General features: G+C 45.0%; 1 protein-coding gene across 1 annotated transcript; it reads left to right on the top strand.

The window, feature by feature from the left end:
* Positions 1–4,404: 4,404 nt before the first annotated feature.
* On the top strand, positions 4,405–16,711 carry T265_01592 (hypothetical protein; the record flags this gene model as incomplete). The annotated part of the gene is made up of 4 exons (XM_009165651.1): positions 4,405–5,073; positions 5,852–6,045; positions 14,532–14,723; positions 15,962–16,711. 4 exons carry the CDS (start codon positions 4,464–4,466, stop codon positions 16,352–16,354), a joined length of 1,389 nt encoding a protein of 462 aa, XP_009163915.1.
* Between the last annotated feature and the right edge of the window lie 8,420 nt (positions 16,712–25,131).

Here is a 25,131-nt window from a genome sequence, read left to right as displayed (position 1 = left end):
ATCGGCGTGTGCTGTGCCTCGGAAACGAAAATTCAAGATCAAGGCATAACCATTTTGTTTATTATGTCGCCCTGCTGTACTATTTTCTGACCTGGTACCTCTGGTGATCCAGATACCGCTGTGACAGGGTGTACAGGAGTCAGCGTCGTCCCAGGTTACCTGGGTTTTTATTTGACTAGATACTCTTTGGTTATCGCCTGGAAAATAGCCTGTGAAGTAGTCTCACAAGCGGGAAGCTGGTCTTTGTTTTCATATCTGTTCATGCTTCGAACGACTGCAACCCTGATACCACCAAAGGCAACTTGTATGACCTTTTGAGTGCTATAACAGTACGGACTGAAATCTCGTGGTTACTGGGGATCTAAGTGCATGAGTTGGACATATTAGGGCAGTTGATACTCACTCAAGCAGTCGATTTTTTCTTTGGACTCGTTACATACAGATAGTGGTGAACTTCTTAGGCTCTCCTAATCGCAGACTTTTTAGACAGTCACCTGGCTCATCAACAGCGTGCCAGCCATTGACTCCAATTGATCACATTGTTTGTGTTTACCGATGGCGTGGATCAGCCGCTCGTTTTGGAATAATTGCAAGGATTCTGACGATGCATTCTTCCGCGGTTATTTCCCTCTTCACTTCCCAGCCGCATATGGTGAGGACAACTCACTTAGCAGCTGGGAGTCTGGCAGATCCCGAAGTTGTACGCATTTATCAGCATGTATCAACACTCTCTTCTAACTGTTTCACTGTTGGGTGCCTACTCATCGTCGAAAGCATGACATCAGTGTTCAACACTGATGCTTCGCTGCTGTACAGCCATAATTAATTTGAAAGGTTTATTTTGAACAAAAGTGGACTGGGAATTTATTGCCATCCTACCACAGCCGTTTCGAGATGCCTACACATCCAGAAACTCATTACAACAGTCTGTATGGAAACTGAAAACAATAACACCACTGACATCGATTCAAAGCCACTTCTTGCAAGGTCTCTAACCAAGGGCTGTCGGGTCATGCGGTCTTCATCCAGCTCTCAGACTTTCCGTAATCTCTTTAATACCTCTCTGCCAGGCTAAGGGTTAGCCACCTTTGCATCCGCCGCACGGAAATGGGCACGAAAAATTGCACTGTTTTCGACGAACGATGGTTGGGTATGTACAGTACATGACACAACCAACGCAACTTGTACTGGACACGTTAATTGCGCAACCGAAAGCTTGCTTTCCAATTGCCACGTTACGGGTTCGCCGGCACCAACCCACACCAGCTATGGTTCAGTTATCGAAGGCTTGTAGACGTCTCAGTTCTGCTGCTAGAGCAGGCCAGGTCCCACGGCCATACAACAAAACAGCCCGTACTATAGCCTGGTACACATGTCCCCCACGATTCAGGGGTATACTGTTTTGCCTCTATAGATGTCTCAGATTAGCAAACGCTACCCGATCCCTGCAGATTCGTGCTTTGACCTCATCTGTCAGACTACAGTCGAAGTTAATACAATTTCATGGTATGTAACCGATTCGTACTAGAACGAGAAAATTGCATCCTCTCATAGTAAAGAGTATTTCGCCCGTGACACGGTGCCGCTTGATTCTCGCCTTGGTTAAGAAGAAAGATACTGGCGAGTATCGGTAGTGGTGTGCATTTTTGAAAGAGGGATCGTGGCAAATTCATTAATCACAAAGGAGTCGGCTTGACTCCATTTGTAATATGACTCGGCGTCACATGTTCTTCGTCGCCTTGTGGTGGTATTATGCTGGATTTCGGCATGGAAGCTGTTGCATTGACTGCAACTCCACTTCATCATATACCAGGAATACCTACCAATGAGCCACTCACAGATTTAATTTTCCTGGACTTCTAACGCCATTTGACTTTGTGCTCCTTAACACGCGTGCTCAGTTGGGAATGACTTAGGATTTCGTCAGTGTCATAGGCTATTTCTCTCATGAAATCGGTGGGTATGTAAGGTTTATCGGGGCTCTTTAAAGGGTGGTGTGCAACAAATATGCCCACTTTGTTCATACCTATTCGATTTCGTGATCGATGAGACAATAGGACGAGTGCTTAGCAGGTCTTCAAAATCCTGGTCCTCAATGAACGAAAACTCTATTAACCTGGAGTATACCGAGGACATCATTCTCATCTTTGGAGAAGAAACGACGGCACAGGTGGTTTTAGCTGAACAGGCTTGCCGTGCCTTTTGCATCTCTGGTGTGTGATGTCGTGCTCCTGTGCTCCAGGGGGACCTTCGGGGTTTGGGGGCATTTTACGCATCTTAGAATCTGTATAAGTTCGGACTAGAGTATGGCACTAATTTAATGGACGAATCTTCAGCCCCGGGTCATGTCTGCTAATTTGAGACAGCTATGGTGGCAAAGCGGCATACTCCCGAATTTCAAGGGACGTGTATATCTGTGTATACAGTGTGAGCTGTTCTGTTGTTTGGCTCTGTGATGCGGCCTCTACGAGCAGCCGAAATGAAACGTCTACGGGTCTTCGGCAACCATTGTCTCATAAACATAGCTTGCATAATCTAGTGCTAGCGAGACTGCAACGAGAAAATTTGGAAACGGCTATTCGGTTTTACTGCAGAGAATTCAGCCGAGAAAGGTTTGCAGCAGCGAAAGTTGCATTGCTTATGTCATACATAGCACACACGGAAGCACATGTTCGACAAAAAGAGTGCTATAAGTAGAGAGGTGACCAACCTTTGATCCGGCAGTGGAGTGTGAAAGTGATTTCGAAAATTTTGGGCACTGGTTGGAGTCCGTTTGACCACCGCTGTGCGTAGTCGGGGATGCTTCAAGATATGTTTGCTAATACATGCGATCATCATCATCATGCATGCGAATGACGTTCCTGTTGTCAGTTTCTGTCCAGATTGTCTGAATGAGTGTGAAGGTGTAGGCATCTGAAAGGGGTTATAATAAGTAACCATTAGGTCCTTCACCCAATCACTTCTATCCAATTTTTCACGATATGGCTTCCGGACACATTATGGTTGTACGGCGAAATAGCACCTGTGTTGAAGAAGATATTGCGCTGTCGATGAGTATGATTTTTAAGATTCGATAATATCCTTCCATTTTCGTTCTTCCTCCTTGTTGAGTCTGTTATCTGTTTCTAGTCATCCACTAACCTTGCTTGCTCTTTGCCATTTAGCCATATTGTTTTTCACGTAGTACCATGTGATAGCGACGCAACTAAAGCTATACTCGCTGTCTAGATAGCACTTATTTGCGACCAACGCCCCATTTATCAGCCACCGAATATGAGTCCACTGGAGCCCGGAGGCTTTTCAGAAATCCAGAATCCTCACAACCATAGTATCAGCTGGATCAAATTTTCCTGAGTCCGCCAAGGTGTCCTGAGTCGATGACTTCCGAACGTAGAACGGAGTAAGCCACTGAATGGCCAAAAGCTTTACAGCTTTGGCACCCTGTTATTCCTAGTATCGGCCCATTTACTCGATGCTTTCCAAGGCAGCTGGAGTTCTGCCTCAACCTACTATTAACTTTTCTCGCAGTTTCCTAATCAATACTTGTTCCAGACATATAAGCACTCATATAGCTGTCGTTGAAACTTCGCTTGCTACGCGGCTGCTGTGTTCACAGCTGGGTAGCGGGAGGACCGTCAGTGGTTAACCTACCGGAAATCCAAGGGGATTTTAGCAATTGGTATAAAGGGTACGAAACGAATGTTGTGCGCTTAAGCTGTTCTTAGCTGAGTCTTTTGGCCCGTGAATTCATATCTCCAGTCGGTATTGCAGCATAAACACTGCATGACCTCTTCGACGGGCTGAAGTCATCTTTGGTGCCACAGGTCGTTGGGCGTACGAGGCTACGGTAAAAGCTAGTCATGGAGCTTCTATTGAACATCGAAGTCTTACGACAGGTTTCCAACAGGATACGATTAAGGGAAATTTCACACTTATGATATTTGCGACACAAAGTCCGTCGGACCGCCAAGATAATCGAATCCATTGGCAGAGACGGCTTTTACGTTTAGTAAAAGTTGTGTACCAATGGACGCAAATCAACAACTGTAATCGAGCTGCGGAATCTACTTTCAACTTGATGAAACATTAGTACTTAGGGACTCGAGAACTTTATTCAGTTTGGCCCGTTGGCTGACTTCCCTTTGTGATCGCACGTTGAATGCAGTAATATTTAAAGAAACAGTGATCTGGTATGTGGTGCTGCCTTTCAAGGCCACGAGTATGGCCACAGCTGCTAAACTGTAGCTAGTGTTTCGGTTGTTGGTGCGCTATGTACTCGCACCTTCCAACTTATTGCAAGAGCCAACGTTCACATTCATGGACGCTATCGTTCATATCCACCGAAACACGGTCAGAATATTATGCAACTATAATTTTCTTATTTCATTATTTTCATTTTTTTCAGTGACCTTTTCTCACGGAAACATACTCCTTCCTGCCTTCCACGTACCATTCACAAAACAATGCCAGTTTTCTATACAAAGAGGTTCGAAAATTCGACTGAGGATTGTTGTGTCCGGATTGGCAGCACACCGCCGATTTGTGTAACCGTTAGCTCACGTGAGGATTTTGATCGTTACATGCAGTGTTTAAAAACCGCAATCCTCTCAAGTATCTTTTCCTACGAATGTGTTTATCTCACGTCAAGATTGGATGAAAGCGCTGAATTAGCCTTAGCTAAGTCAATCAGATCACACTATTCTCCTACGAATATTCCCACATTATCTCTATGGTTTACTTATGGTTTGGATCCGCACCCATTCACGCCGACCATTCAGATCTCACCCACTCGTTCACGTTCCATGAAGTTAAGCATAGAGCTGGACGTCCTCTGTCCCTTTCCCGTAGCTAGGTCAAAGGTTGGTACTCTTCACAGTGTGTTGTGTGATTCTGCAGTGGAATATCTTGATCATTTCTCGCGAGCAGTTCATCAATACTGGGATTCCAACGGCCATCCACCGAAAGGTGTTCGTGCACACCATTACATACTCCATTCGAATTTGGTGACCATATTCTACGCGAAGAAAATTTCAGAAGAGCTGGAGTTTGTTTTCCGTCAAGCCGTTCATAAAGGTGAGGTTGATCGCTTGTCGAAGTTTATTTCATTTTTGGTATTCATTCTGCGGGTCTGCGTTGATAGAGTGGAAATAGCAAATGTGTTTATTTGTGATATCTACACGGGTCAGGCCATAGACTGAACTCTAAGGAAGCTGTACATTGAACAAAGCCGTAACACCCTTTCGGTACCATGCCACCCGAAGGGAGCACGAGGACTGAGATACTACCAGGTTTCCCAAGCCTAGAGAGGATGAGCCTAAAGGCAGAGGTCGGGTTCGAACCACGGACCTTCCGGTCAGTAAATTCGCGCTCTAACCACTGAGTCATTTCGCTGTATATGATGAACACTCACTTCCTTAATGTAACATTACTCACAACAACACAACTATACCACTCCACCCTGGTACCTTCTAGCAGTTTAAAGCACCACGCAGTTTATTAAATGTGATGGTATAAAGTCTGTACTGTTGACAGTGTGCCCGAAGGAAGACAATTTAGTTTTCAATTCTTCGGTTGTTTCGTTATAATTTGCTCACATATGCCTGGTTTTCCTTCGCGAGCTGCCTTCGGCACCCTTATCAGATGACACAGAATTCGGTTTCTTTCCACTGGAAGATTTTGGTTTTTGCTTTGAGCTTCGTTTGTTGCTGATATGTGAATATCATACCAGTTATTCCGCTTTCAAATTGGAGTGAATCGGGGAGGATTAAGACACAATATAGTAGATTGAACAAGTGTCTAGGTTATATTTGCAGTGGATTTGTCTCATGCCCAATGGATTATGCTTTTTCAGAACTCAATCTTCCTCTGGATGTACCATTGCTCAGACGTGGGCAGGCGATTCTCCCAGTTCCCTACCTCGCACAGTGGCTTGGCCCAAATGACGAACTCCTAGTCTGCCCCCACGAGCACTTGAAACCTCCGGCACCTGGTCGCGGTACAGCCTATGTAGTTAAAGGTCGTTACACCTATAAACACTACTTACAGGTAAGAAACAACGCGCTGTAAGTGTACTTGTTTGTGCTGTCTCTTTTCATCACTATACAAAGTGACTACTAGTTGCAAGGTCATAGTTGTCTGCCTATTTCACCTACCGCCAGTATGTGGTGTTGCAACCTGCAGGACGATATGGCTTATCTTCCGCAGCAGATTTGCACCAGAAAGCTTTACTTTTTCAGTCTCGTCGAATATATTGCAAACCTAGTCCGTCCCGGAATCACTTCATGGTAGATGTGAACTGTCTTACGGAACTCAACGGTCTCATAGACTTCCGTGTCAGATTTCTGCACGTGTGCTAACACGCGCGTCTTGAAACCGCTGATTCAGGGATTTGCTGAGAACGCTGTTGATGGGGAATGTAGTGCACATGATGCTAATAATGCTTGGAAGACAGGTCACGCGCAAAGAAGCTCCTCTATTTATGTTGGGTTTCATGCCGCGGTGTTTATGTAACTCCGGCAATTAAACTGGCGCTTTGCTGCCGTGCAACTGCCTTTCCTCACAACTTAGTATAATGCGGTAGGTACCAACGCCACAGTACAGTTCGGTGTCGAACATCATACATTTCTAGTCATTACGAATCTCCAGTAGGAGCGCCCACGCCGGGTTGCTTGGGGTTTACCAACCTCAAGCCAGACATGATATCAGTTAAATCGTGCATCTTCAGTTACGGGTTGAAATATTTAATTAGTACCCTCTGTGGTAACCAGCTTGATTCTGGTCATGCAAGCATACAAGTTCGCTTTCCCTTACAATCGCGCAGACTCATGCGAGAGCCTTCAAACCCCAACTACACCGAGCTTATGTGGCTCGACAATATTGAACTGACCTGGCAGAACAGTTGCTGTGAACGGACGGTTACGCTGGCGATGTTGCTTGGTTCGCGGATGAATGGAAGATAATGAAAGTAGCTGTGTTTTCAGCTTTTAGAACTGTCCGCCCAAGCCCTCCGGATCGAATAAATCAACATTGGATATCGTCAACAGCGGCAACTCTGAGCGATATCAGAAAAAAATATGCGAGCAATCAGCAGCTACGATAGCGCGTGCAGGTCCGTCGAACATCGGGTATAGCCTAGTGAATTACAGAACCCTGTTGGTTTGAAAAACTTCAGGGGATGTAGAGGGGTTTCGCTACGTGAAGCAGCTTCGCTCGATTTCAGTTGTCCAGCTCAACTGAAAAGAATAAAATTGGTGTCAGTTCGTCTCTTGAGATCTTGGGCGAGATCATCTCTCGAGCGGTGGACTGAACACTTACTGGGGCAGCTCAGCTGGCCTCCTTGAAAACAGTATCTTAAAGGACCCAGTGAACATGAACGAAATGTTGACGCCGGTCGCTGGTCACGAACAGAAATCCTGCAAGGACCGCCGTTCATTCGAGATGGTGAGGTACTTAGACCGGAGGAATTAAACCCTGCACTTCTCAAAGATGGTGAAGCTTTGGTAGACACTTTCACGACCTATACAAATCATCTGGAATAGAAACAAAATACCACCTAAATGCCACAGTTCGACAGTTATTCCAACAATGACGAAAAACATCGTGCAGCCACTCTGTTGGTCGTGACATCCAAGGCGATCTCCGGTATCGTTGTGCACAAATTAGTTGACTACCTAATGGGGCAAATTTTCGGATGTCAAGCTGTGTCGGATCGCTAATGGTGCATTTATCATCTCTTTGTACAGATGCTTGAACAGCATCACTCATTTTTACGTCCAACACTGGTTGTTTTTCTTGAATCGCCACAAACTATGGCTGTGTCTGGAGACTAGTGGTATCCACTCTAACCTTTTCGCCCTTATAAAGTCACTACTCTAACTCCAATGGATTTGTACCGGTATACAGTAAGTTTTCGATCAACTTCACCACGACCAGCTGTCTAAGGTAAGACTCTCCTCACAACATTCATCCTCAGCTTCTTCAGTCTTTTCTATCTGCGAAATCTGGAGGGGCAAATTATCTCCGGGGCGTTGGCTCGCAGAAGTTGAGTACGCATACAATATTACCCTGTGGTTCAGGTCGTTTGGAGATACGATCCATTCTCAATAACCTAAGTGATTCTGCTACAATTTAAGGGTTTACTTCACGCCTGCGAAGTTTAGGGTACTCTGTAGGACTAAACCTGAACATGCTTGCATACCAACTAGTTGAAATGGTAAGTAAGTTTATTTACCTGAGCATTCTTATAAGTTCCGATGGATTATCGTTAGGGTGAGCTTTACCGGAGAGTGCCTATACGAAATGCGAAAAGCTTATCTTGCCGTATGAGTTGGTGGATAGAAGTCTGGTGAACACAGTCTACTGACCCTCCCGGTTTGGGGTCGAAATTCATGTAGCCATTTGCATTCCCTTTTTATGTTAAAAAATAAATGATAATATTAGAGTACCGACCTAATCTTATGCCAACTATTTATGTCTCATGAGCAGGCTTTTGAGCCAAAGACTCTGGTTGAAAATTACTATCATCCCCCTGTCAAGGCTTAGATGCCTTGGAAGCATCTGAGCGCACGTACAGCTGTGAATTGCACAGACTAATTCAACGACATTCGGTACCAGTCACCATACGATATTAACCGTCCCGACTGATTCGCCACATACAGCAGGAAAAATAAGCACAAGCATGCGAATATCGACTGCTTCCATCAGTATCTCCTTTTAACAGTCCTCCCGCCCCACTTGATGATCGTTCGTAGAGTCAGGCTGTGGGCATCTCAACCAGGTACACAGGAAGTGAATTACCGCACACCATCTCTCACTTCTTTCGCCGTTCTTCTGTTATTATTGTAAACTTTTATTTCAAGACTTGAGGAAACTGGCCAACAAGCTGTTCTTGCGCGAACTCTTGATACTTTGCCGGTAGACACTGGCTGCGTTTCTGAAACCGGAATACAAGATCAGAGTATACTTATCCGGATTACGGCACCTCTGCTGTCTAGACTCTATCGACTACGAGCTTCAGACGACTCCTTAGCTGCCTCAGCTGGTTTAGCAGCATTGGTTGGGAGCTCCCCTGTTTGACTAGGTACCTTCCCCTCATTCATCAACGTCCACAAGAACTCAAACCTGTCGAAATACCAATCGCTGTTTGTTTATGGTCTCTGTTCATTCACAAATCAACCGTAGGACAGACCTCATGAAGTATCCTCGCTTTTATCCACCATGAAAAGCTCAGCTGCATCACTAACTTCAAGGGATTTCGGTACGCTAGTAGAGTGCCTCAGTTCCTGCGTGGTGCGATGTGGCAAGTTTAGTTTAGACACAAAAGATAATGACAATAATGAAGGTCGTCCATAACTCTGGTAATCACTAGTCGTTCCCCATACTGGGTCTGGGCATGGTGGACGTCTTTCCGCAACCGGGCATCCTTCGCGAAACCAAATCAATCAAACACTCGTTAGCTGGATATTCAAATACCAGTCATTTTGGATTACACATGTTGGTTTTAGCATCCGGAAAGCTTTCCGAGCCGCGAATCAAGCAGACACACTAAGACCTATGAGGTGTGTTAAAAGTGGCCTTTTCAGAATACATCAGTCGTAACTATCATAATATACTAACCGCTATACGTGACATAACTAATGGTTTTTTGGAGCCTGCACATATTAACCACTGAATTTCACTACAGCTACTGCCACATTTTAATACTGGAAGTCGTGACGCTTCGAGACCGCAGCATAATCTGGCTTGACGGTCTGTTAGGCGTCAATTCAGGCGAAGTCTGTCCGTTGATAGGGTGGCGCGGTGGGACCAACAAACTCAAAGAACAGAAGAAACTGGTGCAGCCGGGATGTCACATTGGTCGTTCCGGATAATCGCCACGATAGCACCCATGACACTGCCTGTCAGTGACCTAACCAAAAATAGTTCGGAAAACCTAATGTATGACAAAGCCAGTCTAGACCAGCGGACTGAACGTTCTCAACAATAAATTTGGCCATCAGCTTGTATGCCTATATCATTCACCCGACCAACTCGGATCGAACCATGGTGTATGAGTTAAGGTCCGGCCACAGGCCCTCATCAGGCTCACGGACACTACTTGTGAACGGTGCTCCATCTGTCTCTTTCGCGTTAACTGGATTATTTGAACCTACTCGGAAGCAGGGACAATTTCGAGCCGATTGGGGCCAGTCAATCTTCATATGTATTCAAAGAAGATACACGAAGTGACTGTTTCAACGATGGAGGTATTACCCTGACGCCCATCATAACGTGGCTACTGATTTCAATGATGTTCACATTGATCACATTACGTCTGATGCTTGAGCAACGCCATACATAGTCACCCAATAATTGCGGTCCTCTTTATCTTCTAGGCAGCCTTTGACTCCCTATGTAGATATGTTTTTTGACCGAAGAGGAATGCTCCGAAGTCTTCAAATAAACACTCATTATCTCTTTGTTAAATGCTCTCATTTGCAATCGAACTTGGTTCTGACGGAAAGCTCAACAAAAATTCAACAGATTTTCTCGTTTATAATGGTCTTCTTCAGAGAGTCTCCAGAAATTTTATAAGTTTCATGTTACATATAAACCAATTTTCTCTACCGCCACATTTTCGATCATGTAGGGGTTTATGACGAACTGTGGGGCCTTCCTGCAACTAGTCGGATTAGTCAGAGCATCCTCGTAGAATGCAGACTCCACTGGATCGGGAATATTTGTGTTGTAACTACATCAGGAGAAAGACTAGTCTTCTTGAGCTGTGCGGGCGACACCGTTTCTTTGCATGAGGATCATCAGTCTGTGCAGCTCGCCTGACATAGAATTTCGGCTGTGACCCCTGTTTTTGTGTGCGTTTTGCATCTTCAAGTCAAGGGAAGGAACTTGAGTTTATTGCTCGGGTTAAACCGTGACCGACGGCAGGAGCCAATGCACGCATTATTCAGACGCGACATTAATGACCTGAGAAACAGATTTCACTGAATCTAAATGGCCGTGAGTACAAGACAACTGAAATAGTAGTTTAACTCAGTGATTGGGAACTTTAGCCCCTCCGATCCGCTAACATTAGGTGGATTCAAACGTTTGATCATCGATACCTTGGCAGTATGGCAGGCGTTATCTGGCTGCACTGGGTTCGCAGTTAGTTGGTGCGTTAACGAGTACTTCGTTTGAATCCTAGTCATACAAGTAGTCAGCAGAACTCATCAGGATGGGTTGGTTTGAACATGTATTATGTAAGCCTTACTACTTTCTAGCAAGGAAAGTGCAGTTTTTTACTCCAACCCCTTGTTAGAAAAGTCTCATAGGGGTCAAACTATAGCTTGGTAACGCGAATCAAAGGCGGCTACTGTCAAACTGAGTGCTTTGGGGTTTTCGCGCTTTCCTTGTTGATATCCCGTGCATGTAGTTAGAAACCCTATACAACTTGGAGAGTAATCGACACACCTGCGAGTATGGTTCCACTTTCTGCCTAGCCAAAACATGACTGTCGTTGTATGGCCGTCTTCTGTTGAGCGAGGTTTAGAAATGTCCAACTGATGACTTACTGTCATATGATGCTCGGGTGCCTTTACCTTGTTGCTGTCAAGGTATAAGTGCCCTGTGTGTTTTAGGCCGTTAGTAGTGAGTCTCCACCCTTCCTCTTTTTGCTGTTTACCACTAAAATAATAGATGCTAATGCTTAACTGCCGTACACGATAGGACAGCTCTCAGTTGTATCAGCATTTAGTGCTTTTGTTTTACTGTCGATGATGATTATGTCAAAGAAAAGGCACCAGAGCATTTCGATCCGTACTGCTTCGCGTATCAGGAAGATGACACATACGCACATGATATGTGAGAAAATTTACGGTGTTTGATCCTCCTTTCTCTGTCTCCGTGCCGCAACTGCTGAAAACACTAAATTTACAATGCTAAGATACACCAAATGGGTTTGAGAAGTAGGTACTCCCGCGACGCACGAACTGATCATATCTCGTAGGTAGCGCTGTTTCAGCATGTGCAGGATACATGGCAAACTGTCGCGTATCTCTCAGAGCCATTTTGTTCAGCCGTGTGCTGAATGGAAACGACTAGCAGGCGGAGTCTGACGTGGCCACGTGGCACCAACCAGTAAACTCAGGTTGATAACAGCTACCTATCTGGATGGAAAACCCTTACTCCATGCATCGGCGGTTAATAACACTGGCAAACATGGCTCAGTTGTGCAAGCAGTGGTGCTCTTGTACCGAAAGTTTTGCCCTCAGTGCGCAGCATCCTAATTCCCCACTTCTTCGGGGAACCAGTGTGATTCAACATAACTAAGTTGGCCAGGACGTTGCATCCGAAGGTTGGCTACACTTTCCCCGGTTTCTCGTTTCTGGGAGAAGTTTACTCTTGGTAAGTGTTCTGTGGGTGGTTGGACGAGTCGAACTGACTGAATACGTAACGGAAATGAACCCCCTCACAAGGTTACTGGGAACTCTTCGGCAACCCACTACAGGTTTCTTCTTCTTGAACTCAAACTGCACGATGTTCGACAAATACATTCACCAATTTAGTTTTCGCGGGGACTCGACTGAAGCCCAGCCGAATCCTTCGCTCATGATATTTTTCAACTGAATGCGCTGCACGAAGGCCGTCTCATGTTCGTACGATATTGGAGATATCACAGTATATTTTCATATAAGAAATTGTTTGACGTATACTGCGATCTATCGAGTATCTTACGTACTGAAACAGAAGGTTGGCTTTGTGCAGCACATCCAGTTGAGGCTATCATAAACGAGTGATTCAGCTTGTCTTCGGGCGATTCTGCCGTGGAAACCAAATTGGTATAGAAAAGGATGTTTTTGTGGGAAACGAACCCCCTTTTTTAATTAATCAAGTAATCAATTCTCTTAAAGACATTTAAATGGTTCGTCTAATAACATTATGCACAGTAGCAGGTCTATGGCCCAGTTGTATTGCTTTCGAAGACCTGAGTTCGTTCTTTTTAGTAATTCTCGAGTTGTGCTACGTTTTCAGTTTTTCTGCTAAGTGTCACCGTTACTGTTTGTGACTCATTAGCTTAAGTAGATGAGTGGGTTCAGGGCACGGACGCGCCGTTGCGATGTTTTTTCCTGACGTTGACCACGCTTCAAACGGATCCAAGTTGTGTCAGGCCGAGTGCTCGCACGATGGCTTGTTTCTACCTATGATACCTGTCTTAGTGCATGCATGGGTGTGCTTTCCAGCCGAAAATTCCGCACGAACGCTTGGAGCTCAAATAAAATATTTGCCTACTTCTATCAAAGTCTTCAAAACATTGAAGACTGAACGAACTGGACATCAGTCCATCAGTCCTAGATGCGGAACACCAAATGCAGACCTGGTCATGCCGGTAAAAGCTATTTCTAGAGACAGTAGCATCGCTGAAACCTGCCTATCAGCGATTGAACATCAAAAAGCACCACGGAGAACCGTTGATAGGTTACCATGAGAGTTCAGAACGATATGTGCATAGAAACACCAGAAAATTCAGAGTCATGTCGTCATTCGTTGGTGAAAAATGCAAATACCGCCCGAATAAGGGTGAACAGATGTACTGGCTTATCGACCGGCGATATTTTTGATCAGGATTAATCAGTACCCTATCATCATCATCACGGAATCTTCTGCACCAAAGTTGTCACTCCACAAGTATTGATCGGTGGCGCTGCCCCTAAATCTCACCTGCAAATCGGAATCTGATGAATTCTATCCACTCACCTACCGACAGTCATAGGGCGTCGTTAGAGCCTACTGTAACATATCGAGTCAAGCGTTGCCCTGTGGAATGCGTCTTCAATATCGGCATGTGCTTTTTCAACCCAAGACGAACAGAGAAAATATTCCGCTTGGATGCCCGACCGATAACTGTGTTTGAATTCAAACGCTAACAGACCATTGTCGCTACCTAGAGCCCTGTAGTTTACACTATCCTGCCTGCTGAAGGTATTTCAGAACACTTTTATCCTCCGAAATATGGGGTACATCGGTGTATCTATAATGTTTTGCACTTCACGATTGTCCGTGTGCATGTAAAAACACCCTTATATCATTTGAGCGCATTTGTCGTGCCTAAACTGGCTGACTTGGCGCAGTAAAACCCGAGGTAGGGCAAACCAACCGCCATATTAACCAAACGATACAATTACCTTTACCGTTTGTCAGACGAGAATAACCTCGATTCATTGGTCTTTTTACTCATTTCCTTGTTTTTCCTCGTGTGTATTGATAGACGGATTTCATGTGTGTTTTCGTTCTCAGCATTGTTTAACTCTGTACCGATAAGTGAGTACTCTCTATGCGTTCCGAAATCCAGTGAGTATTCATTGAAAGGAACCCATTCATTGTTGCCAAGCAATTCCTTTAAACGCTTGGGATTATTATGCGTTGCCGCAAAGTCCCATTTAACGTGCACGTGTGTACTCTGCTCATGTTCCTGGTCCGAGTATTTACCAGTGCACGCAACTATTGACATGGTTTTCGACGTTGCTTGTACACCTCTTTTGGTTCTGTCGTTTCAGGATGACACGGACGATAAAAACTGGGGATGTGCTTATCGGTCCCTACAAACACTCATTTCCTGGTTAATGTGGCAAGGAGAAATTATGCCTGGTCCCATTCCATCACTTACTGACATTCAGTCTGCTCTGGTCCGTGTACGCGATAAACCCAAACAGTTCGTTGGCTCCCGGCAGTGGATAGGTTCTCTGGAGGTGCGTTTTCTGGTTCTGCGCTGCATTTCCGATCCAGAAAGCTTCGCTTCGTTGTTTTGTGACGTACAGTCGTTTAATTTTCCCACATTACTTTGTACCGGCTTACAACCTTGTTTCTCTTGTTTATCGCCTGAGTGTGTTCAGCATTGCTCCAACTTTCGTAGGTCCAAAAGAGAATTAATTTATACGATCTCAGCTGTACACTACTCCACTCCAGCCAACTAATGCATTCAGTTTAGCGTGGTAGTCAAAGACCGCTGTTCTTCGCACGCGAAAGATGTGGGTTCTATATCTTCTGTTATTCCATAATCTTTCCAACCACTTTGTTTACTATATATTACCATCGCATTTTCTTGCTACTAATGACCGGTAGAAGTGAACGCGTGCCAAAGCACTCGACTTTGTAGCCCGTAATTATTCTGATGATAGTGACATGCTCAAGCTTGACGCGGAAATGCTGTTACTCTCACGATTACTAGGTTGTGGGAAGGCCACTTTAATCTTCGTCTGCGTATTTTCCTAGCTTACATAGAGCTGACCCGGTATCGAATTTTCGGTTGCTGCGGAAACTGAATTACCACTATTACTTCATTTAACTTTATATGGACTCATGCGCAAAATGGATTGTTGCATACTATGGGGTAAGGAGAGGCGCGAAATCTTTGTTCGCAGCGCTGTGAACAAAACGACACCAAAATGATTTTGTTGTCCCTCCACATACAATCATCCTCAAAATCGCCCATTTTTTACAGGCTGGTCTGTGGCTCTTGGACTGTATGGTCTATGTGAGAGAAGTGTGCCATCAGGTTTAGCGGTCTTTTAAGAGCCTCAAGGACATAATTTCAAAGAACCAACTGGAGAGTGTGAACCTTTGGTTTTACCACAACAATCTCAACTTTGTGGAATGTGCTAGGCACAGTTTTGGTTGGAGCTATCTGCGGGGATCCCAGTCACTCCTTGTTTTAGTGTTACTCGCCACATGCCGTTCGTAGCATAATGTAAGAATGCATTTTGGACTGAAAGTAACATGTTATATATCCGCATTTCTTTCGTATGCTCTGTTAATCAAACACGTTACTGTGCCCCCTTCCAACTTCCAACATTGTTTCACTGCTTGTCATGCGGCAACCTTGTCACCTACTTATTTAATCGGCTAACTGCTAAGCATCAGGTGGAACGTTACCCACTGCGTCCCACGTGTTAACAGCGGTTATTCATTTTTCTCTTTATTTTTATAGGTTAGCTTCTGCTTGCAAGAGCTTTACGGTGTTACATGCCGCATCCTACCCGTTTCACGTGGTTGTGACATGGGAAATACAGCAGCTTCAGTACTTGCCCAGCACTTTTCCACTGGGGGAGGCCCCGTAATGATTGGTGGTGGTCAACTGGCACATACGATTATCGGAGTTCAAATACCAGACGTGTGCACCCCTGTCGGGGGTGAGTTCTTGGATAAACCATCATCCGCTGCTCGGTACCTCATCATAGACCCTCATTTCACAGGCCCATCGGGACAGTTGAAAGTTGTCTTGGACAAGGGTTGGTGCGGCTGGAAAGAAGCAAGCTTTTGGAAGGCGGACGTGTTTTACAATCTTTGTTTTCTTCCCGCTGTGCGATCTGGCCGCGTTTAACCGATCCATCTTTTTTTCCTCAGGTTTTTTTACTGTTTCCTTTATCTTTCATTCTTTTCTCGCAATTCTCCATCGATAGGTAACCTCCCTCACTTCTTGTGCCAAGAACAGTGCACTGGTGTTGCTTTATAGCTGCGCATGCTGCAACTAGTCGATTTTTGGCATTTCCTACTGACTCATTTTCCCCCCAAATATGTGATACCTTTGTTCTATTTTGGTATGCCTGTTATCTCGAAATCTTGATGTACTCGCCATCTGTTGATAAGTCACCTGCTTCGCGTTGTTATCGGTTGTTTTTTTCTCATTTTGTTAGTGATTGATTAATCTTAGTGGAATCATTTAAACTGTTTGATGATGGACTGTTTTATATTTCTGTTTCGTCGTTCGCATAATTCAAATTATAAGGAAGTTTGTAGTTGCCACATTTTGTGGACAAGCGTTGCATACCATAGAACAGACGACGCATGGGTAACCCAAGTCCACGTATATTCGGCATAGATGAGTATCGGTAAGGGGCTTCCAGTTTAGACACTTCTTGTGGATCGACGGTTATTGTTGCACGTCGAATATGATAATTTCGATATGAGAACGTCTGTCTAGACGGGATGTACTGTTCACAAGGCTGCTGAAAATTTACATCCCACGACCGCCCTTCTTGTGGCTCATCAGATAGTCATTTTTATTGACTCGAAGTTAGCTTTCTGAGTTTGAATAAGTTGCCTACTTTGAATGGTTTATATTTATTTATCCATATTTATCCCTATCGAATAATAAAGGAGCCGCTGTTCTATTCATCATCAGGGATCCCTTGTTTCGGTTCCACCAACCTTAACTAACCGCTATTATAGGTTGAAAAGCTTCTACTGAACAAATGGTTCTAATCAAGTTGGCCTTGCAGATGCAACTAGATCGCCTAACGTGGGGGGTTTGCCTTAAATCGCGGAACACTATCGATACGTTGACGCAGTTAAACACTGAAAGTTCTCTTGACTTTACTGTTAGCAGTGGTCGGGTACCCAATCCGGTGTTCAAATCATGCCTGCTATAACTGGGGAATTTCGGTCTCTTCGGTTTGGCGGGCTTCTATTGGGGATTAATCGGCCAAAAAAAAACTTCCTTTGTCGGCGGCATCTGCGTCAATTACTGTACATATTTCAACCAATGACCAACAGGTTATTTGTGTTGCCGTACTTTTTAAAAAACTTGTTCTAGGGTTTAAATCATGGCTTCTGGACGGAGATGTACTGCCATTGGGTAAATAGGCTGATATAACCCCAAGGTAATCGGTGTTATTTGGTCAACATTTGGGTGCATCCCTCTCTAATAGCTCGCAATTGGAACCATATGGATTTGAAAGGTAAAATCTGACTCCATTTTTCAGCTGGTAACTTTTCAAGGAAATGCAGGTCACAAGTTGGGAGGGATTTAAACTATAACTTTATGCGAACGCAGCCAATTTGTGTTTACCCCCTGAACTCATGAGCATTGCATTCTTGAGGGTGGATAANCATTGTGTTTCCGTAACCCTTGTTGCTAATGCGCCTTAGGAAGTTTCGCTCACGGTAGATCACGCAGCGTGATTGGTATCAGTGGTGGATGTTGCTTGCCTTAGACCAGTAATTCCTAGCCTTGCCCGCGCACACGTGCGAAGTCGCACCCTCGACCACTTGCTAGGAAATCCTCCCGTAAACCTCATCGCGTATGTTGTTCACACTCACCACCAAATAGATTTATTTCACTGTTTTTTCGTTTTACCTATGCGAGCGAAGGCAGTTTTGGAATCCAGAGGAGTCTACCGAGTCCACTGTCTTTAATCCACTTACTTTAAATTTTTGGTTTTACCCAATCGTCCATTTTAATGCTAACGGGTCTGCCCAGTTTTCGAAAAATTCACCATTCTTCAGTTTGTTTGCTTACTTCGATGATATTGGGATGAATTAATGTAGAAGCTGCACTAATGGGAGACTCCAGAACAAATGTTTTGAAATCTGCTCTGCACGATATTTCGTAGGCATATTTTCCCCATTCTTGGTTTAAGCAAAAGTTTACCTTAACGGTCCTTCCAGACGGAGTACGCCTGTGTAGATCGATAACATCGAAGTGTATTCCCATTAGAATGGGAGATCGAGAATGGGACATTCGGGGCAGCATCCCGGCGACCACGTCCATGAAACCTTTTTTTCTGGACGAAATGCTATTTCTTGCTTGATTTCCGGGAATATGAAACAAAACACACAGACAGCGTTCAGTGACAATCGCTATACGTCATTCCAGTTGTCTAAAAACTCGCGTTAATCACACTGTTGTTATTGTAGAACAGAGTTATGACGACGAGCACACCCGAACGGGAGATAATGTAAGGTTAATGTGTGTCGAATGAAAACGTATTTCCTACCACATCTTGTCATCCTATGAAGAAAGAAAATCCTGTCACTCCAACTTGTTTTTCTAAAGAGGAGAGAAGTACGCCACAGCCAACATTGAATGAAAATAGGCCACCTGGATAGCTGGCACTGGAATTCAGTGCTCTTCGTGTCCATACCATTCAACATGGGTTATTTACTATCATTGTACATAATGAAGTGTTTTGCACGTTCGTTGAAGGTCATTAGCACTCTTGTCCCGCCAGACAATTTGTGCATTTAGTTGAAGTCACTGGGACATATCGAAAACACATTCATCATGAAATTCGCTTGATCTTTCCAACCCAGATTACTACGCACTTCTTTACTGTACCGCTCGACTGTGTTTTCCCGTTTGAGATCATTATGATACTAATTAGATGCAATCGAAAACAAAAGCCGAACGACCTACTTTCGCAAACGCGAAGACTATATTTATTGATCCCCAGAGCTACGATAAGCGCTGAATCCAAGATATCTTGGCTAGCTTCTCTGTTCAATTGAATCGATGGAACTTTAGTATCGATCTATTCCCCCTCAAACATGTATTGCTCAGTGAAACGCGCAACTATCAACACGGGGACATTAGGCCACTTAGCATCGAATAATAATAAAGTGATACGGCTTTTTTGTTTGATAATGCTAGTGGCTGTAGTCCACTTTACAATGTGACTGTCTGGCATACGATATGACTCACAATGGTAAATTGTACTTAGGCGACACGACCAGTAAAACAAACCCAGATTGGAATGGTCATTCGAATGATGTGGACGCCCATATGTGTTTGGCGTGATGATGTTACGGAACGACTTTGGCGAATAAACGTACCAAATAGCTCAGCAAATGTATGCTCAGACCCTTATTGGAACACATAAGCTAACCTCAGGTGCGTGTCACTGATGGTTAATCTATGTGCAAGATAGACGGACGCGAGTACGTGGCCGGTCGAGAACACTGCATCATTAAGACAGTTCCACCAGTCGTAACTTAGTCCTGCAGCGAGCCACAGATGCGAACGCATGTTGCGAAAAATGCAGGGTCTGTGGAATGTCTGATACAAGGGTGATTTTCTGGTCTTGTATTTTGTTCGAGACTAGAACCACAAAGTGACCGCATAAATGCACTACTTTTCAATGCCGACAGTGTAAGAACGCTGCTTCGAACAAAAAAAATTGACAGCAGAGTCAACGAGGTGAGTCTCAGGAATAAGAACAACGGAACAAGCGGAGATTCAAAAACTAATCTTCAGGTGGAGCCATTAAAGTTACCGATGCGTGCAGCAAGTGCAGAAAGTTCACTTGTAAATCGCATTGCAGAACAATCAGATTCTGCCTCCTTTATGGATGCTGGGATGGATAATAAGGATCAATATACCTGAAAAGTAGTAAGCAACCAGGAACTAAGACCCATCCGGGTAATATTGGTAATTAGCGCCTGGATATATTCTTCGTTTTCTTCATTCAGGAGGAATGGCGTCACTTTTGTGTTTTGCAATTAAAACGGGACCAGCTGTACTCATATATGGGTGATTGGGTGAAAAACTGAATGTAGTTCAAGATCCTCTGATTGAGACGAATTTGTTTGTGAAAATCTGACAAAAACTGAAAGGGACGTCTTGCGGTTTTTCTGCTCCGGCCAACTTAAACCCACAGCACCACGAAGGATAACAAGTTTCGAACTGGTCTCCATAATTGCTCCATTCATCTCCAGGAAATTTCGTGATTCCGTGTCAGACTATGACCCCAATTCCTCCATCTAATGACTGCTCCTGAAAAGACTAACGTTGCTTTCGTTCTCATGTCATTTTTCTGTGGTTGACTACCATATATCTCCCCATGAAATGCACCCATCTGTAATACGGAATTTGACTGGTTTATCCTGGCTAATGTGGTATTTGTTGTCCAGGTACCGGATGTCCGTTGACACTCAAGGCGTAACCTGGCGTGTATTTTTCGTCGTTATATGCCTATTTGGACCAGATTGATGATGCCAAGTGTTCTTAAACCGTCAAGATGACTTGAACGGTTCAAGTCCAGAGACTTAACCGGAAAAAGTGATGAGTGATGGGACTTCATCGAAATATTGAGTAACCGATCCGCGATAATTCATACAGCCGGAGTGTCTCCGCACTCAACATAATACGAGGACGACTTCGCACCACAATGACCAATGCACAAGTGAGCGGCTGGTGGTATTTCATCCTCGCGTACGTACAAGTGATACATAAACGAGTGCAACTTTGCTGACTGAAAATGACAACAGCAGAACCTTGTATATGGTCACGGAGTGAATACCTCTAGCAAGAACAGAAAGCAGCTAGTGCGTGGAAGTACTGTAGTTGTACTATGCTCCACTGAGGTGTTTTCGAAGCCTTTGAACGTGCGTCACGGTATCTTTCATCATAAATCGTTGATGTCTGGCGAATAAACGCAACGCGGATTGCTGCTATGTATGAGCCCCAGCTAGAGCGAAACCCACATACAAACAAATGTGGTCTCGAGTTTGTAGATTAGATCAGATGAAGAAACAAAAGGCTAGTTGTGCCGCAAGACACTAGCCTGTTGGTATACCACAGGGAAGATTTTGAGAGCTTCATCACCAAGTGGGAGGAATTTCGTTATTGAATGTTAAGTGTGAAAGGATATGTATCGGGTCATCCGAAGAACCTTCTGTATCACACCACCATTTGTGGACGTTGTGAGCACCCACTTTTCATATTTAGTTCGCACCGTTCGCAATACGGTAAATGTTTTGAGAAAGTCATCGTCTTTGACCGCCTTAGTTCACCAAAGATTCCAGTACACACAGATGCATCCTGTACGAGAATGAAAAGTTGGACACTTCAGCTGGATTTAAGAGACTCGGGCAACTTTGTGAGTGTGTCAAAGTTTCCATAAGGTTGCTGCCTGTGAATCGTTTCCTGACAAAGTTGTGAAAAGTAACTTGCTCTAAACGAAGCAAATGGAAGAATTCAAATACGGTATGGCTTACATCTGGGCCGCTTTACCAGTTTCCTTTCCACTGAAGGACTTTATTTTCTGATTCAAATGGTCTGCAGCACTCAATATGTAAACCACGAGGAGTTGCTGCTTAATTATGTGGATAAGTCTGTGATGGCTGTATTGAGGTGGATTGTTTCCAATCGTCCTGGTGTCAGCTGCTCTATAAAATGCTTAGAACCCCCGAGTAAAAACAAGTTTCACATCACAGACAAGAAATTCATCTGGGTTCCAGGTGAGTCTCTCGCAAAACCAAGTTTGTTTGCAAATGAGTGTATTTCGTTAAGCATCACCCTTTTCCCACTTGACTGAAAATAGCTTCGTTCTACTTTTTGGGCTCCGGTCCTAGCGTTTTCAATATCATTTCGCTGGCAGGTCGGTCATTATATTTTCCATGAGAACCATGAGTATAGGCTTGAAAAACACAATACACCGCTAATACGTGACGGGTTTCCCGAAGAACGTTTTTGCATGCACCGAACCAGGTAGTCATTTCGAATAATCTATACCTCTCCGTGTGGGGGAGCTCGAAGCAGGGTTGTCACAGAATTCAGTCTTACATCCCTCCAGAAAATACAACTCTAACTCTTCTATCTATCAAATGGGGAATGTGGGAAATGATTAGTTGGCAGAAATGTGGTTTTTACTCTGGAATACTAAATAGGGAGTGATATTGTTCAAGGATCGCCAGTTCGTGACAGCCGTCCATTAGAATATGTCATCATCATCATCATCATCATCATCATCATCATCATCATCATCATCATCATCATCATCATCATCATCATCATCATCATCAAAGACAGCAACATCAGTGTTGGCACTGATGCTTCACTGCCGTTCGTCTAGTTCTATCAGTGCTGACCAATGTCAAGCATTCTGAGGTGCCTACACCTCCAACCGCTCAACCAGACAAACTGACAGCACGAACGCCACTGACATCGATTAGCCGCCATTTCTTGCAACGTCTCCAGCCAAGCACAAACGGGGTCACGGGGACCCCATCCTGGGAGGCGTACAACACCAACAACACTCAAACTCTTAGTGATCTCTTTCACGCCTTTCTGCCGAGTCATGTGCTGTCCACATCGCGGTTTGCGCCATCCTGAAGGAGGCACGGAGAACAACACTCGTCTCGATAGACGGTGTTTCGCCACGCGTAACACATGACCGAGCCATCGCAGTCGATGATGCTGGATGTTTTCCCGGATTGAGGTGCCTGCAGCACAACCAAATACCCGTTTTGTAATCACCTCGTTACTAACACGCTGACGCCATCCACAATCAGCCACGCTCCTGAAGCATCGGTGGTCAGAAACCTGAAAGACGCCTCACATCATCTGTCCACGGAGGCCATGTCTCGCCCCCATAGAACAACACATCCCTTGCTGTAGCCTGGTATACAGGACACTCAAGATCATGTGAGATACCTCTTGGACACCACAAGCGACACAAATTGGCAAACGTGATTCAAGTCTTTGAGAATCATGCACTGACTTCATCGGGCACTTCCATTTGAGCTAATACAACCGCCGAGGTATGTAAAGTTCTCCACAATCTCCAATGGTTCTCCTTGAATTGTAAGGGATATGTTCGCAGATGGCACATTCTGAAGCATGACTTTGCACTTTTAAGGCGCAAAGCGCACGCCAAAGATGGAATGATGGTGGTCAGTTTATTCAACAGGGCTTGTGTTTCGCTATGGTCCTCAAAGATGCGGGCGATATCATATACGTACTCCAGATCGACAAGGCTCTCACCAGCAACAGTTTGAACACCTGGGTTTTGTAGACCGTCCAGTGTTCGCCTCATTATTTCATCAATGACGAAGTTGAATAAGAATGGGGAGAGTGGACATCCTTGTCGGAAACCACTTTTTATAGGGAAGCTTTTGGAGAGCTCACCATACACCCTCACCCGCCCTGCAGTATGTGAATAAGGGGATCGGATTAGGTTGACAAACTTCTGGGGCATATCCTGTTGAGCAAGTGCAGCACTGATCGATCAACAGAATCAAATGCACCCTTGAAGTCAAGGAATACCATGATTGTGGGTCGTCTGTACATGTGGCGTTGCTCTAACACCTGTCGGAGTGTGAAGATGTGGTCAACGCAGCCTCTACCCGGTCGAAATCCCACTTGATTCTTACGAGTCAAGGCTTCGCGTGCCACCAAAAGACGACAAAGAATCAGTGACGCTAGAAGCCCTGTCACAACAGGCGTCGAACTAAGGCCTCTGTGGTTACTACATTCACTTCGAGTACGCTTTTTGGAAATGGGTACCACTATCGATTCATTCCAATTGTCTGGGACGGTCTCCTTCTCCAAGGTAGACCCAAATAGGCTAGACAGGCACTGACTGAGGAATCCACCGCCATCCTTGAAAACAGCAGGCGGAAGGTCATCAGGACCAGCAGCACAATGACGCTTGCGTAGAGCAGTGCATTCGGAGACTGAGGCGGCTTCATATTTACGGTCCACCTTTCTGTTGAAGGCCGGGTTTCTGGATTGGGGGTAGCGGGTGGCCAGCTGAACTGCTGCTCGAAGTACTATGCCCAGCGGTCCAAAAGTTCTGCTTTGCTGCATATCAGGGAGCCATTTTGGTCCCTGATTGTTTCACTGACAAGCGGTTTCCGAGGACCAGTCGAACGAATCAAGTGGAACAGTTTGCGCGAGTTTCCAGCATTCTTTGCATCCTCCATTTCTTCGGTTTTTCGGGTCCACCAAGCTTCTCGGTCTGCGCGGACACTCAGTTTCACCTGGCGTCGGATGATGCGCTTGGCGGAGTTGTGGTGGAGACCAGGATTTCTAAGGCGCATTTGACTCGGTCGAACGGTCTGTTATCCTCGACACGCTCGCCCATCAAGGAATGCCCCGGAAGTTTGTCAATGTGGGGTTGTATCGCAAGCAGACGTTCCTGCTTTGAGTAGTGCTCTGGATATTTTTCCCCAGCGGCCGTTTATGTCTGACACCTTACCGGCCGGCAGGCATTCGAGAAACTGGTTCTGATAGCTTCGTTTGACTTCTGGGTTCACTAGCTTCTCACTGGCTAAGCGAGGTGTGCGCGTTTTGCGTACACCTGAAAAGCGCGATAAAAAGCAGCAGAGTACAAGTGCATGGTAGGAGTCCACGCTGGTGTTCCAGGTGGAGCGGCAGGCGGTAATCGACCCTCGCCACCGATAACTGACGGCGATGTAGTCTATTTGGATTCGGCGCTGGTTTGATGGTGGGCACTACGTTGTCAAGCGATTTCCGCTGTTCTGGAAATTCGTACCGCTACGGAACAGTGTGCGATCGGCACACATCTGAAGTAACCGATCTCCGTTGTCCGTGCGTCTTGTGTCCAAACCAAGACAGCCACCCAATCGGGCCTCAGC

Source organism: Opisthorchis viverrini, assembly GCF_000715545.1.
Source record: "Opisthorchis viverrini unplaced genomic scaffold opera_v5_17, whole genome shotgun sequence".
Taxonomy (NCBI): Eukaryota; Metazoa; Platyhelminthes; class Trematoda; order Opisthorchiida; family Opisthorchiidae; genus Opisthorchis; species Opisthorchis viverrini.
The sequence above is the reverse complement of the archived record's forward strand: the minus strand, read 5'-3'. Positions and strand labels throughout refer to the sequence as shown.